General features: G+C 46.0%; 1 protein-coding gene across 2 annotated transcripts in view; it reads right to left on the bottom strand.

Moving 5' to 3' along the window:
- ANXA13 (annexin A13) overlaps positions 1-15,602 on the bottom strand; it is a 55,013-nt gene that overhangs the window by 15,515 nt on the left and 23,896 nt on the right. For both annotated transcript variants that reach the window (XM_007188862.3, XM_007188861.2), the window contains 2 exons: positions 5,404-5,498; positions 2,140-2,310 (listed from right to left, as the gene is read on the bottom strand). In XM_007188862.3, coding sequence (XP_007188924.2) covers positions 2,140-2,310; positions 5,404-5,498 — 266 coding nt within the window. The remainder of the gene's footprint in view (positions 1-2,139; positions 2,311-5,403; positions 5,499-15,602) is intronic.

The raw sequence follows: 15,602 nt of genomic DNA, 5'->3' as shown, positions 1-15,602 counted from the left end.
CTGTTTTCAATTTTTCTCTACTTCAGACAAGACTGCACTCGGTAAACAATTTGCTGTGTACAGGAGTGCAAGTCTCTCTCTAGGGAGTGTGCCAGGAAGAACTGCTTTACAGGCGCACCTTGGAGATATTGTGGGTTTGGTTCCAGACCACCCCTATAAAGTGAGTATCATAATAAAGTGAGTCACATGAATCTTTTGGTTTCCCAGTACATACAAAAGTTATGATTATACTCTACTGTGGTCTGTTAAGTGTGCAATAGCATTATATCTAAAAAAAACAATGCACATACCTTAATTTAAAAATACTTTATTGCTAAAAAATTCTAACCATCACCTGAGCCTTCAACAAGTCGTCATCTTTCTGCCAGTGGAGGGTCTGAAATATTGTGAGAATTTACCAAAATATGACACAGAGACAGGAAGTGAGCAAATGCTTTTGGAAAAATGGTGCTGAGAGGCTTGCTCGATGAAGGGTTGCCACAAACATGCTATTTGTAAAATCGCGATAAAGCGAAGCGCAATAAAACAAGGTATGGCTGTATATTGCAATGGCTTGACCCACTTGGGAGCTGCCTCAGTTTACACTTGAACCAGCAGCGTATAAGAGCAGGCATTTCCCTACAGCATCTCTCATAAACTGTTTAAAATGAGAGTCATGGGGCAGTGATGGGGAGAAGGGAGTGGGAGCGATAGAAGATGAGGGCCAGGCCGATGTTGCTTTGGTGGGTGGGAGGGAGGAGGAAGCAGGTGGGGGCTGAACACCTGTGACTCTGCAGCCCCCTCCCCTTTCTCCTCCCTCCAGCCCACTCTCAGGATCTGCCTGAACGCAGGGCCTGCTCTCTCCCTGCTTTTCTTCTTTTTACTGTCAGATCTATTTGATTGAAAACAAAAAAAAAAGATCTTGCTCATCGTTTGAGACCAGGACCTGAAAGAAATTAGGCTGAGGGTGAACCTCGTGTAGGCAAGTGTGATTAGAAAAGTAACGACCGAATTAACCTTCTTGCCAAGGCAGGCTGCCCAGATATTGGCTTCCTGGTCGCTAGGACTTTGGTGCTTCTGGAAAGGATAGGAATATTGAGTAAGGAGAGTTGTGTGGTTATTGGACTGAATTGATGCCGCCCTCCTGTGCTAACCCTCCCTTAAGGCACAATCCTAACCGGAAACTCCCCAAATGGAGGGGTTTTATTATCCTTTGGGAAGAAGTCCAGGGCTGTTCAGGAAAGGGGTTTGCAGCTGTAGCGTGGAGGCTGCTGGTGCTTCAGGAAACGTGGGTGGACGGCACCGGCTGAGCAGGAGGAAGCAGCCCAGGCGGTAGGCACTCGGGGGCTTAAATGGTACTTCAGTGTCCCAGCACTGTGGCGGTTTTCCTCGCCGTCGGCTCCAAGTGCTGTTTCTGTTTCCTACCCGGAGGCCTCAAGAATGTTGGATTTTCCTGGCATTTCCTCGCTGGACCTCCCCATTCTGTGTGATGGGTGTTGTGGAAGAGGGAGGGGGTCTCCAAATAATGACCTGTGGGCCCTCTTTTCTCTTGATGAAGTCCTTGGCCCTTATGGGTTCTGGAACCAAAGATGAATGGGATTCTGCGAGAGCCTTAACAAATGTCCTTTTCAGCTCCTGAAATGGTGGCATGTGCCCAAGGGACCAGGGGAGGACAGGATAGAGGACATGGAAACCTCTGGGGAAGTGGTGGCGGCCCCAGGGGTGTTCACTGGGACCCCCCCTGACACCACCCACCCCCCTGCCTGTTCTTGTGCTCTCCGCTAGATGCAGCCATGCTTGGACTGTTATTGTATGATTTGTGCCAGGAGACCCGCAAAGTCAGGCTGGGAGGGTAAAGTAGAACTTTCCTCCTTCATGTAAAACTGTGCATCTCTTTAGAAAAATGAAAGCTGGATTGACACTGTGCTTCTGGAAGGATCTATCCTGTCAAGCCAGGAGCAGCAACACCAAGACTGACCATCAGAAGATTGGAAGAGCGATCTCTCCAGTGTGAACCAAGTGGACGCGTTGCTGCCCAGACACTTGCTCACCCCGTGGGCGGAATGCAGGGAGGACTTTCCCTTCTGGCTGCTGTAACCATCTCTGATGGGCATATGGACGCTCCCTTGGGAGCTGGTCCAGGGCTCGGCTGGGACTCACCTTATTGGTTCTCGTGCACAGGACCTCGATGAGCACCGCCTCGTTCGTGCCCAGGCCCTTCATGGCCTTCTTCAGCTGCCGGGCGGCATACTCGCTGGGGTGGTCCAGAAGGGCCAAGGCTGTCTTCTCGAAGTTTCCACTCAGCTCACTCTTGAGCACCTCCTCCAGGTCCTGTGGGAAGACAGCGAGAGTCTTGTCTGGGAACGTCCTGAGAGCAGAGGGACAGGTGTCTGCTCTCCCCACCACAGGACACCTGCTGTGGACACACGGGGCGCAATCTAGACTGGAGCTCTGCAGACATGAGTGACCTGCTCTGGAGGACAATTGTCACCCAAGTGCCCATCCATCTTCTGCCAAGGCTGGCAGAGAGGCAGAGGGAAGATCCCCTGCTCAGGGCTGGGGACCCCAAAGATGAATCATAATAACAACCAGCATTTGCAGAATATTTTAGGGTTCAGAGAGCTTCCTCACTGATCCCTGAAACAGCCCTGGCAGGAGAGGTATTGCATTATCCCCATGGACTGAACCTCAATAAGATAAAGGGCTCATCTCCAAGTACTTGGCTAGAGAAGACTGAAATACAGGTTTGTCATCTCTAGGAGACCAGATCATTCATTGTCCAAGTTGGGATGCTTTTGACAGTGAAAGGGGGGGGGCACTATTAATAATTGCAGGGGGACAACAGGAATAAAGAGGGACTGTCCTGGGCAAGCCTGATACACAGTCACTTTGGCATTTTGTTAAATTCTGAAAGGGACACACGTGGGAAAGAACTCAGGTGGGGGAAGGGAAGTACATGAAATTCTCACTGGCATCCTGTTTTGGGCACGCCCCCTCTAATCACAGGTGAACTGCCTACTCCTACCTGTCTCCCTCCGACCTGATGGTTTAATGAGAAAAGCGTCAACAATGGGCGTTCAGTCCAACTAGAGTCATCAATGTCCCAAGTTAAATGAAGGACCTCAAAGCAGGACCTTCACACAGAGACAGCCCTGTGTGGGTCAGACTGGAAGCCGATAGACCAAATTACAGCATGGGGTGGGCCTGGCTACTCAGCACCATGGCATGATGTCTAACAACACAGTCATGTAGCTCTGTGACCTAGGAAGTGTGCTTAATTTCACCAACTGTCAGTTTCCTTCTCTGAAAAATGGGAAGAATAATAAGACTTACTTCTTAAGGTTGTTGGGAGAATTCAATAAGACAATCCTTGTAAACACTGAACACAGTGCCTGGCACATTTTCAATGTTCAATAAGTGATTATTATTATTATTATTATTTCATGTTGAAAGGAACTTACAGGGAGAAGGCAAATCAACTATTTCTCAAATGAACCTCTGAGCTCCGGGCCTGGGAGGAAAATCCCAGAAGATTTTTGTCCAAGGCCCTGGGATCTGCAGTCTTAATAGCAGGTTGTGATATTACTGGCTCCATCCCATGGCAGTTGCTGCATCTAACCCTGATCTTGTGAAGACAGGCCTTTGGTCAGTCCTCTGGCGTGGATCCACCTGAAGACTGGAAATATTTTTTCAAGTCAGATGGGCATTATATAGAACTGTAGAGAAGAGAAATCCCAGCTGCCTGCTCTCGTACGTCACAAGGATGAAAACAAATCCTTGTGTGTTTACATTCTGTTTGGACCTAGGAGCCAGCTCGGGATTCTTCGGCTCTAATCCTGGTTTCCTGCTAACTAGCTGTGTCACCTTGGGATACTTATTCTCTTTGGAGCTCAGCTGACTTTAGATTTGATTGTCTCTAATGTCTTCTAGCTTTGTGGTATGATTCTCGATCACCTCTTTGGCAGTCTCAGCTGTTTGAAACACAGCTGAGAATTGGAAAGTAAGCAAATGATTGGCAGATGTAGGTATTGCAGAGTTTTGTGCTAGAGCATGCCCACTTTAACAGAGCCCCTGAGTCCTCTCTTTGAACCCATTTACACTTATTTTACACCAAAGCTTAAGATGCCTGTATCTGACTTTCCATATCGGTAGGATATGAGTAGACACAGCACTTGAGAGGATGCTATAGTCAGGCACGCTGACAAGGATGAAAGTTCAATGTCATTCAATTCAATTAAATGCAGCTGAATTGAAGCTTCACTTATTTTCACCAAGGTCATCAATGAGTGACATTGACAAGCCTGATTGTGAAGAGGGAAGCAGAAAAACTACAAAAGCACAGCTGTCTGGACTGTTTAATGTATAAATAAATAGCTCCTCTCATGGCAATGGATTCTTCAGGAGTGGAGGCTGGCCCTGGGGATGGAAGACTTAGATTTGAGTGCTGGTTCTTTTTCTTACTAAGTGTGTGGTTTTGCATGAGTCATTTAAACAGGTGAGCTCCACTTTTTCCCTCTGTAAGGTGGAAACAATCATACCTATCACAGCCCCCCTTTACTGGTAGGTGCCAGCACTACCCTGCTTGATTCTCACAGCAACCTGAGAAGGGAGGCAAATGACCATTTTCATTTTATTTGTGAGGAGACCAAGGCCTAGAGAGATTGTTGCTTGCCCAGTGACAAATAAGTAAGAAAATCCGCCTCTATCTCTATCTCTATTTATACATAGAGTTATTGAAACTGTAAAGGAAGTATAAATTTGTATTAGAATGCAGCATAATAATTCATATTTATTTGGCAAACTGATAATTCTGATGACATTAAGAAAATGTTGAATCGTGTTCATGCTATATTAATAAAGAAAACAGAAAGCCTAATGCATTCTTAATGATTTCTAAATGTAACACCATCAACAAGAAGAATGAAAGAAAAGATATGCAAAGAAAGAAAAAGGCGTTGATGCTGAACGAAATGGAGGGTTTTTTGGTTTTGGTTTTTCGTTTTTTAGTTTTTGTAACAATCACTTATGAAGAATATATCATTCTTGAAGACACCTGAATAAATGAAGAATTCTTACATAAAGACCCACCTGTGAAAACTGGTTTTCAAATCCCTGGCCTATCTATAAGTTAATATGTGGAATTAATCCAAATGAGTGGGAAAAAAAGACTGCGGAATCAATTTAAAAAGAAGTCAAATGGAAAAATAATGAGTTAACCAATATTGATTTTACAGGCTGTTAACAAGGCCATTTCAGTTTTTCTGAAGTCAATTAAAGTTTTAAATAGTTGTTTCATTTTGTTTCTCTTGGGCTAACTCAATAAAGCTTTAAGGATAGTCCTCACTGTCTTGGGAAGATCAAAGAAGCAGAAGAGACAGTCAAGACCAAGGCCGTGTGCACATGGCTGAGGACCCTCTGCATCACCTTGCCATATGTTATCTTGTACTTTTGTTTTATTTGTTGCCTCTCATTCGATGTCCTGCTTGATAGGATTTCAATGATGGTGGCTTCATCAGTTCCTGAAGTACAGGAGAAAGAGACAAAATCACAATGAGCAAGAAACAAGATGGACGTTTATTTTAGTCAATATGGGGAAGCCAGGGTGGTGGTCACATGCTTTGGTGGAACCTAGGTGGACCCTTTGGCTTTAATATCTTATGCTGAGAACTGTATTCTTTTCACTCACTTGACAAATATCCACTGAGGCCTCATGCTGCATGAAGCACAATGCTAGGCATTGTAGTGGAAAGAGGAACGAATATGGTCTATTCCTTAATTTCACTCCTTGGCATAAATGCAAGAGAAATGAAAACTTATGTCTACACAAAACTTGTATTCAAATGTTCATAGCAGCATCATTCATAATAGTCAAAATGTGCAAACCACCTGAATGTCCATCAGTGGACAATGGATAATTAAAAGGTGCTATATCCATACAGTGGAATATTACTTGGCCAGAAAAAGGAATGAAGTACTGACGCATTCTACAGTATGAATGGGACGGATCTTAAACACATTATGCTAAGTGAAAGAAGCCAATCACAGAAGACCACCTATTATGATTCCATTCATATGGAAGTCCGGAATAGGGACATCTATAGAGACAGAAAGTAGAATAGTGGCTGGGGAGGGGGTGGGCAGAGGTGTGATAGCTAAAGTGTAGGAGGTTTCTTTTTAAAGTGATGAAAATGTTCTAAATTGTGGTGATGCTTTCATATTTCTGTGAATACATTAAAAACAACTGAATTGAACACTTTAAATGGGTGAATTGTATGGTGTGTGACTTATACCTCAAAAAAACTAAAAAAAAAAAATGGTATGTTCCTTGGTCTGCGGGTACTTAAAATGGAGTGGAAGAGATTAAGATATAGACCCAAATTGCTATAGTATCAAGCCCATCCATAAACTTGTTAATCTCAGGAGAAAAGTCCTAATTGGGAGCATGAGGGGCAGTTACCCTTTAAACTCTTTTGAATCACACTCTTTCTAAAATGATTTTTTCCCTGATGCTCATAGTAATACTTGTTCATTGTAGGTATTTGATCAGCACTGAAACGATAATGACTAAGAAAGAAGGGGAGCGTATCATTTTTTGAACCTGGAGACAGGATTGGAAAGATGACCCAAGTGTTGCAGGTGTGAGAGTGAGAAAGACTATTTGATCAGCGAACCCTGAATTCAATTTCTTCGGACTGGATTCAAATCCCTTAAACCGTATGACATCAGGCAAATAATTAGCCTCACCAAGCCTCAGTTTTCCCACCTATAAGATGGGGTGATAATAGACAAGGCTACTGTGAGAATGAAATCCAAGTAGGGGTCCATGGTTGCCCTGAGGTGCACATGGGTCCTGGGACACCGGGGAGCATACATGACCAAGTGCCCCAGGGCTGCCTCAGATCCAGGCAAGGCTTGTGCTGAGGCCACTGTCCCTGGGCTGTCACCCCAGTGACTGAGCTGGAAGGAGCGTCAGAAGCCTTCTGGCTCAAACTCGTATTTACAGAGGAGGAAACTGAGGCACAGCTCAGACCCTCTTCTTAGTTCCCGCATGTACCTTACTGTTCGGCAGTATTGGAATTTGTTGACTGTTCTCTGCTTGAGGGCTTTACCTCTGTCCTCCGTTCCTCCCTTCAGCCCCTCCACCATCTCCTCTCAGCATCCTCCATCAGCCCTTCTTCTTCTACCTGCCCTCTACACTCAGCTGCCAGTTCTCCTTGCTAATTGCCATCACTCCCCCCACCCCAACCCGTGACCATTGCCCTTTGGCTGATGAATCCTCAACTAGCACCTCTAGCCCTTACCCTTCCTGAGTTTAGATCTTATTTCCAGCTGCCTGTGGCCAGCTTCCCATGGAGATCCCAAGGCCTTTCAATTCCCCATGTAGCTAAAGCTGAGCTCATCCCGTCTATCCTTGAATCCACTCCCCACCCTGTTAATTTCATCTCAGTGTGTGGCATCACCTGAATTAGAAAATCCAAAGTCACTTTTGAGGGCCCACCTTCCGTTTCTTTTATTTTCCGACACCGCCAAGTCCCATCTGTCTCACCTACGAGATGACTCTTCCCTCTTCATTCCTCCTGCCGCTGCCTAACAGGCCCTGCTTGTGTTCAGTCTCCCTGACACCAGGCTCTGGTCTCTGCAGCCTGCCCTCCACACTGTCATCAGAATCATCATTTGGAAGTACACGTGTGCTCATTTCACTCCCTAATTTTAAAACCTCTAGTGATTCTTCATGATTTCCAGAATTAAATCATTGCTCCTAATGTGGCATTGAGACTTCCTGCAGTACGGTCTCAAACTGCTCTTCTAGACCCATCTCTGTACACACAAACCCCCAGGCTCACTCACCTTACCTGAACCACGTTTGTCAGTAGGTCAGGCACTTTCCGAAATCCTGAAACATTAAGTTTCTGCTCCCGCTGTTCCTCTAAAGAACATTGCTTATATACCTCTAGAGTCATTGCATGTTATATAAGATTTTATCAGATTATATATATATAATATATACATAAGATTGCATGTATGTGACATTGTAAGCCTGGTACCTAGGCCATAGGGAGTGGTCACTGAAAGGTAGTGTGTACTATTAGGTGCCACTTACTGCCGTCTTCCTTGGGTGAGTGGGGCTGTTGGGTCCGTCTTGCCTGTCAGATCTGCTCTTCTAGGGTGTGGTACTATGCATACCACTGAAGGAATGAAAGATCATTTTAGGACTGTTTAAGGTTTTAATAGTTATGTGTTTTTGTGAAATGCATACTGGATTTCAAAGACTTGGTGTAAAAGAAGAGTGTAAAATATCTCAATAATTTTTTTTTAATTTTTAAAAAATTTATTTGTTTTATTGATTTATTTTTGGCTGCATTGGATCTTCGTTGTGGTGCGCGGGCTTCTCATTGCGGTGGCTTCTCTTGTAGAGCACGGGCTCTAGGCACGCGGGCTTCAGTAGTTGTGGCTGGCGGGCTCTAGAGCGCAGGCTCAGTAGTTGTGGTGCACGGGCTTAGTGGCTCTGCGGCATGTGGGATCTTCCCGGACCAGGGCTTGAACCTGTGTCCCCTACGTTGGCAGGCGGATTCTTAACCACTGTGCCACCAGGGAAGCACTATCTCAATAATTAATTAATTAATTTCACTTGTTTCTTTTTACTTTTTAAAAAATGTGGCTTCTGGAAATTTGGAAATTCCATGTGTGGCTTGCATTATGTTTCCATTGGGCAGTGCTGCCCCGAGTCTCACTTCTACTCTCTGGGAGAGGGAAGTTATGACAATCTGATCGCATAGGGGCTGTGAGAGGATGAGACAGACTCTGAAAATTCGTATCTAGACAATAATAAAGCTCTGTTCGAATATTATCACTTTGTCCATCCTGGCACTGGCAGACCTCCCATCCAACTCCTCTCTTGTAACCTGGCTGTCGCGGGACACCTACTATTATGTGTTAAATTGTGTCTGCCCCAAATACATTGAAGTCCTAACCCCCAGTACCTTAGAATGTGACCTTATTTGGAAATAGGGTCATTACAGAAGTAATCGAGTGAAAATGAAATCATTAGGGTGGGACCTAATCCAATATAACTGGTGTCTTTATAAAAAGTGGAAATTTGGGCCCAGAGAGAGACTCACACAGAGGGAAGATGGTGTGAAGGGACACAGGAGAGCTCCTTGTGAGTTCGGAGGATTGGAGTGATGCATCTACAAGCCAAGGAACGCCTGCGGCTACCAAAAGCTAGAAGAGAGGCATAGAACGGTCCTTCCCTAGCACCTTGCGGGAGGATGGCCTGCTGACTTCTTGGTTTCGGACTCCTGGCCTCCAGAATTGAGAGACAATAAATGTCTGTTTAAAGCCACCCAGTGTGTGGTGCTCTGTTATGGCAGCCCTAGGAAGCCAGTCCATCCACTGTCCTCAGCAGTATCTCAAGACTTCAAGAAAGGAATTTAAAAAACCCTCTTCACAGCCCAGAGTCTGGAGATTTCCTGCATTAGCCTGTTCCTAGCCCCCCTCTCAGTGTCTGCTGCCTGTAAATAGCATGCTTGGCAATTTTTCAGTGGAACTGAATTAGTTGGACTTGTACGTTGGCTCCTGTTCCGCTGAGAGATCAGGATCCTGAAGGAACAAAATACGGGGCAGATGCATTTTGATACACGGGTTGGGAACAGGAAAAATCTGGGTCAAGGGTGCGGGAAAGGATGAAGGGGGAGCCGGCTGGAGATGGGGAAGGGAGGAAAAAGGGGTGTTGGCAAAGACTTCAAGTGTTTGACTCTGGCCCCGACTCTGACCCCAGCCCTCAATGCCACGTTTGGAAAGCCAGTGCTGGGACTTAGAAAGACTGCTCTGACCCAGGGGTGAGAGAGCTGTGCGCTGCTCCTAGGATAGCCACCAGCTCTGTGTCCGTGGACTGTTCACCTGGTCTCAAGGACTAGTTCCACCTTTACGGTTCCGGGAAGATCTAGCTCTCTGATTCCAGTTGGAGAAACAGAAAATTCTAGGATGAGTTCACTTGCAAAAATAGCGTTCGTTGCCTGCCTCATTCCGGCTCACTTCCAGCACTTATTTCTGTCCTTCCTCTTCATTTCCTCCTGTAGCCTCACCTGCGTACTGTGTATCCAGTTACTTCCTCTGTGACATTGTTTCTTTTTAACCATGGAGTGCCAGAAATCTCACCTCAAGAGAGATTTCTTTTTCTCATAAAAAATCTCTGAATCCAGCCCCCCAACTTTTTTTTTTTCACGTGGGCTGCTCCAGCCCAGGTCTAGGGCCTCCGCATCTCAGACCTTTATCCTTACAGTTGTCATCTCTGGAAGGAGCCTTCCTGCCTCCCAGGTGGCCCATTCGCTGTATTGTGCCAGCCAGGAGGGGTGCGGGTGCTCACCCCTGGCTCTCTCTTTCCCCTCGCCCCACATCTAACTTGTCACCACGAAGACCTCACCATTCACCTCCTTGGTAGCCCTCAGACCCACCCATCTCTCTCCATCCTCACCTCTGTCGTATCATTCACCAGCGCTGATCCCCAGATGGCGTTCCTGTCTTACTCTCACCTTTTCCAATCAGCATTCACAGTCTCCAGAGTGACCTTTCTGTGGAGCAGATCAGCCTGCTCACTCTTCTGCTTCAAACCTTTCCATCTAGGCCCCTTCAAATCCAGAATAATAGCCTGGGCTCTTCCCTCTGCCTGCAAGACCTTTAGCTTTGTTCCTCACCGTTATTCCCATTCTTCTTTCAGGACTCAACTCGCTGGGCTTTTCTGGGACACCTGCTGGTGTCCCTGACATTACCTGTCCTCCTCCTCTGTCCTGTCTCTGCCACCCCACACTGCAAGTTCCACGGGAGCAGGGGGCTTTGCTCATTGCAATATCCACAGAGAAGGCTCTCAGTCTTCATCAGACTTGACTTGCTGAGTGAACGAATGTGTAAATGCATGCATAGAGAGGTTTGCACTGCATTATGATGGAGCTGGTCTCTGCATGCGTGTAAGCTGTGTGTGCTACTCAGGTGGCCTGTGTGTAGCAGGGACCAATAGGAAATCCTCTACTCTGTTGCTATAGTCAACCCATAGCTGCATAATTCAGGAAAATTGAGTTAAAATTTTAAAAATAAGGTTTTTTAGACTTTCCTTCCTGAATGTTCTTTTAAAAGGAGAGCAGAGAGCAAAGCAGTCTGGGGATGTCCCAGCAGCAGCCTGGAGGTGGGGGAGAGCCTGGAACTGACTGGATTTCTCTTGAGCCCTTTGAGTCCGGGTGTCAGGTTCATCCAGGGAGCTGTTCCCACTACCTGGCCGAGAAGCGATTTACTGGACGGTGACCTCACTTTGCATTTCACAGTATGTGTGTCATATAAGCAGTCTGTGCAGTGGAACAATTTCCTGTAAACATTTACAGTGATTTGAGGCACTGGGGCCAGTCCCCAGTGGTTCTGGGAAAGACTTTTTTAAAAAATGAGAAAAGAAGGAACCTCAGCTCTGACTGTTCATCTGACGCAGTAATTACACAGTAGAGGTCAGAACTGGGTGACCGTCAGCCCCGGGAGTGCCAGAGGGCCTCCTGACTTTAGCTCTTCCAGCCATTTTCTGGGAACACACAGAGCTGAGTTTCAGCAGGGTGGGGACCTCTGGGTTTGAAGTCCCCTCCCCGTTACCCCTGGGACTCTGGTGCCTAGTGAGTGAGCCGCTTCCCAGCAGGCCCCAAAGCCAGTCACAGCCGTCTCACCCCATAGCAGCTCCATAGAAGCTTTTCCCTCTAAGCCCCTGTTTCTGTGCTTCTCGGAGGGAGAATGACAAACATCCTCTTACATTTCAGAGAGGATAATGAATGTTGGGGTCCACACACTATCGGATTAAGACGTCATCTTCAGAAGGGCCTTGCTGGGATGGAGGCAACAGGGTGGGCATGGAGCCCTGAGAGGAAGGCCTGCCAGTGTCAGTGTCAGGGGTTCTGGGTTAACCAAGACCCAGACCAAGCAGGTACTTAGGAGCCAGGAAAGCAGGGGTACCAAAGAAACCGCAAACAAGGAAATTTGTCAGTTTTATGTTATTTGTAAGAATCAAATATTATTTTATGGTACAGCATTCTTATTACTTTGACTTGCATAGGTGGGTGAACGGGTGAGGAGCGCACGTAATCTTTTTGATGCCTAGGGCCTCTGACCTCACTCTGCCTGATACAGTGCGTGCATGTGGCTATTGAGGACTCAAGCGTGGCTGGTCAAGTTGAAATGTTCTGTAAGTGTAGAATACATACGGTCTTTTGAAGACTTAATTCAAAAAACGGGACGTCAAGTATCTCATGAATAACTTTGATATTGACTATGTTGAAATGATATTTTTGATACAGTATTGAGTTAGCTAAAGTATAATTAAAATTAATTTCACCTGCATTTAAAAAAAAATTTGGCTTCTCAAAAATTAAAAATGGGGACTTCTCTGGTAGTCCAGTGGTTAAGACTCTGAGCTTCCAATGCAGGGGGTGTGGGTATGATCCCTGGTCGGGGAACAAAGATCCCACATGCCTCGCGGCCAAAAAAAAAAAAAGCGGTTTGAGAGAGGTCTGTTTAAAAAAATATTAAAAGTGACCTGTATGCCTCACCTTGGTGGCTATTGGACAGCATGGCCCTAGACATTTAAATCCAGACCTTGCAGGGCTGGTATAGCAACAAGATAGGTGCACGGTCTTGCAGACGAATTTTGCCAGTGGTACAATTTTGCTTGGGCTTGCTCTTATTAGTAGAGGTGGGAATTCTAGACCTTCATCTAAATGATATCTTTTCGAGATGGCCCTAGGTTGCAATCACCCTACCCTCATCTCATATCTTGTTGACCCTGAGCAAGTATTTAACTTCTGAGCCTCGGCATTCTCATCTGTTGTCATTATAGTACAACTTTACAGGGTTGTTGGTAGGGTTACACAAGGTGACGTGCGTGTGGTACCCAGCATAGAGCTTGGCACCTAGAAGGGGCTCTCCAACAGTTACCAGCACAAGAATGGCCTCACCTTGTGGCCACACCCAAAGGAGGGGGAGGAGAACACTGCATGACTTTGGCATTCAGTAGGTGCTCCATCTGTGCTTAGTGAACTAAACTTGTGTGGTGGCTAAGAGCTTGGGGATTTATCATAAACCACAGCTGACTCATTCCCACACCCACTTCAGCTCCTGTCTCCAACCCACATCCAGATGCCAGGCCCTCACTTGAGAGGCAGCAGGGAAACACCTGTGAGGCTGGCTCAGCCGCTCAGCACAGCTCAGAACTATAAACATCCTGACACTTGCAGGCAAACATACCTCCCAACAGCTGTTGTCCGAATACAGGATTAGCCAGGATGTGAGCAAGGACCAGCTCCCCTCTGCTGAGCTTTCCTCTGAGGCCCCCAAACCAAGCAACCTGCTTGTCATCCTTCATTTCCAGCCCCACCCCACCCATTTATTCAACAATACATACTACGTAGAAATCCCTTCTACCACTTTCCTACCAGATTGTCTCCCACCCCAGCTCCTTTGGGACTTCAGCATTTCTTGGGCAAGGCAGACTGTTCTATAGTTAGATAGTTCCTTATACAGAAGCAAAAGATGTCTTCCTAGAACTTCCACTGTGGATCCCAGTTCTTCTCTCTGGAGTCACACAAGAGTTTATGGCCATCTTTATTCTACCACAGTACCCATTCCTAGGAAAGTAAATCTGCTAATTTACCTCTAAGTAAATTATTTTATTTTCCTAGGAAAGTAAATCTACTAATTTACCTCTAAGTAAAAATCTGGCACTTGTCTTCCTAAAACATTACGCCAAGTGAAAGAAGCCAGACACAAAAGGCCACCTATTGTATAACTCCAGGTGCATGAAACGCCCAGAATAGGCAAATCCATAGAGACAGAAAGTGGACCAGTGGTTGACTGGACCTGAAGGGAGGATAAAGTGGGAGTGGCTGTGAATCTATGTGGGGTTTCTTTTAGGTGATGAAAATGTTCTGGAATTAGAGGTGATGATTACACAATCCTGTGAATATACCAAACGCCACTAAACTATACACTGTCAAAGGGTGGATTTTATGATATGTGAATTATAGCACAATAAGAAAAAGGAAAATTTAATAAAACAGCCTGTGGACTGAGATGGCTCCTACCAGCCATGTTTTCTCAGCCCTATCCCCACCCACTGCCTCTGTGTGGCCGAGGCGGCTTAGCTGTGGTGTCTAAATTGGTGGCATTTCAGGCAATGATAGGAATTGGTTCGATCCCAGTGTTCACCACTTACGGGGTTGTGGCTTTGGGTATGTTACTTAACTTGTCACAACCTCTTTCCTCATCTGAAAAGTGGATTTTTGTGAGAATAACTTAATGAGATTTTATATATAAAGTGCTTGGCTCAATGCCTAGAATATTAAAAGTTCTCCAGTAGATGTAAGAAAATAAAGTTGAGGAAATTAATCAACCTTGCCCCTTGGTCCCTCTATCTTTTTTCTCCCAAGCTACTGCCCCCTCAAATGCCCTCACTTTCTTGTTCTTCTGGAACCCCTGGATCAGCAAACCCGGGGTCAACCTAACATCCATTTCCCCTGTCCTGCCTTCAGGCTGCAGGAGAAAATCACAGAGCCGTGTGGGCTGAGCCAATGTGAAATCGTGGTCTCTCTAGTCAACGGAGACCTCACGGGGGATCAGCAGTCATTTCCTGGTCATCTCTACTCAACGTCTATTCCAAAGCACCACTCAAACCTCATACTGCATTGTCAGACCCAACACTTTGAGCAGATAACCTCGCCTCCCACCTTACTGAGCAATGTCACGTTGCCAGGCCAGAGTTCCTTCAACGTTCTGCCCCTGTTACCCGCATGAATGTATCAATTCCAGCTCTCAGTCGCACCTCCTCTTCCCATTCAAGGTCAATCCTGCTATCTGTGTTTTGGATTTCCCCCTCCTCCAGGCTTTCTAAAATCTTGTTTTTGTCAGCAACCCCCTTTCCCTCCTGTATTACAAGCTCTCCCCTTCAGTGGACTCCTTCTTTATGTGTCTAGTCTCCCCTCACCTCAACATTCCATCAGCTGTGAGCCTCTCTCTTCTCTGATGGGATAGAACCTCACCCCCATTCTCACCCCCGTGAAGGGCAATGAGGCTTCTGCGTCCAGCTGTCTGCTGAGAACCACTCTGGTAGAGATGGTCAGTTTATTCTTAGCTGCAAAATCCAACTCTCACTCCTCATCTTACTTGACCTCAGGGTGGGTAGGGTTTTATACTGTTTCCCACTCCTTTCTTCTGGGAACTCTCTTTTCCCTTTACTTCTGGAGACACATTCTCTCCTGTTTCCCATCTTGTCTCTTTGGCCACTCCTTCCCAGTCTTACTTTTACATTTGCTTTAAATGCTGGGATTTCCTGCATCTCTCCTCTCTTTACACAGACATCCTGGATGAGCGCATCCTCACCCATAGCTTCAACCACCACCCACGTGTTGGTGTCTCCCAAGTCTACCGTCTCTGTCCACATTTCTCTCCCGGGTTCTAGACATATTTCTACTAATGTGGATCATTCCATTGGATTTTCTCAGACACTTGAATTCAACATGTCTGAAGTAAGACCTACGCTTTCACCAGAACACTGGAGGCTCCTTTTATATTCCTTTTCTTGATGAATGATAACACCTATCTCG

This window comes from Balaenoptera acutorostrata, chromosome 17 (assembly GCF_949987535.1).
Source record: "Balaenoptera acutorostrata chromosome 17, mBalAcu1.1, whole genome shotgun sequence".
Classification (NCBI taxonomy): domain Eukaryota; kingdom Metazoa; phylum Chordata; class Mammalia; order Artiodactyla; family Balaenopteridae; genus Balaenoptera; species Balaenoptera acutorostrata.
This window is presented reverse-complemented; position numbering and strand designations above follow the sequence as displayed.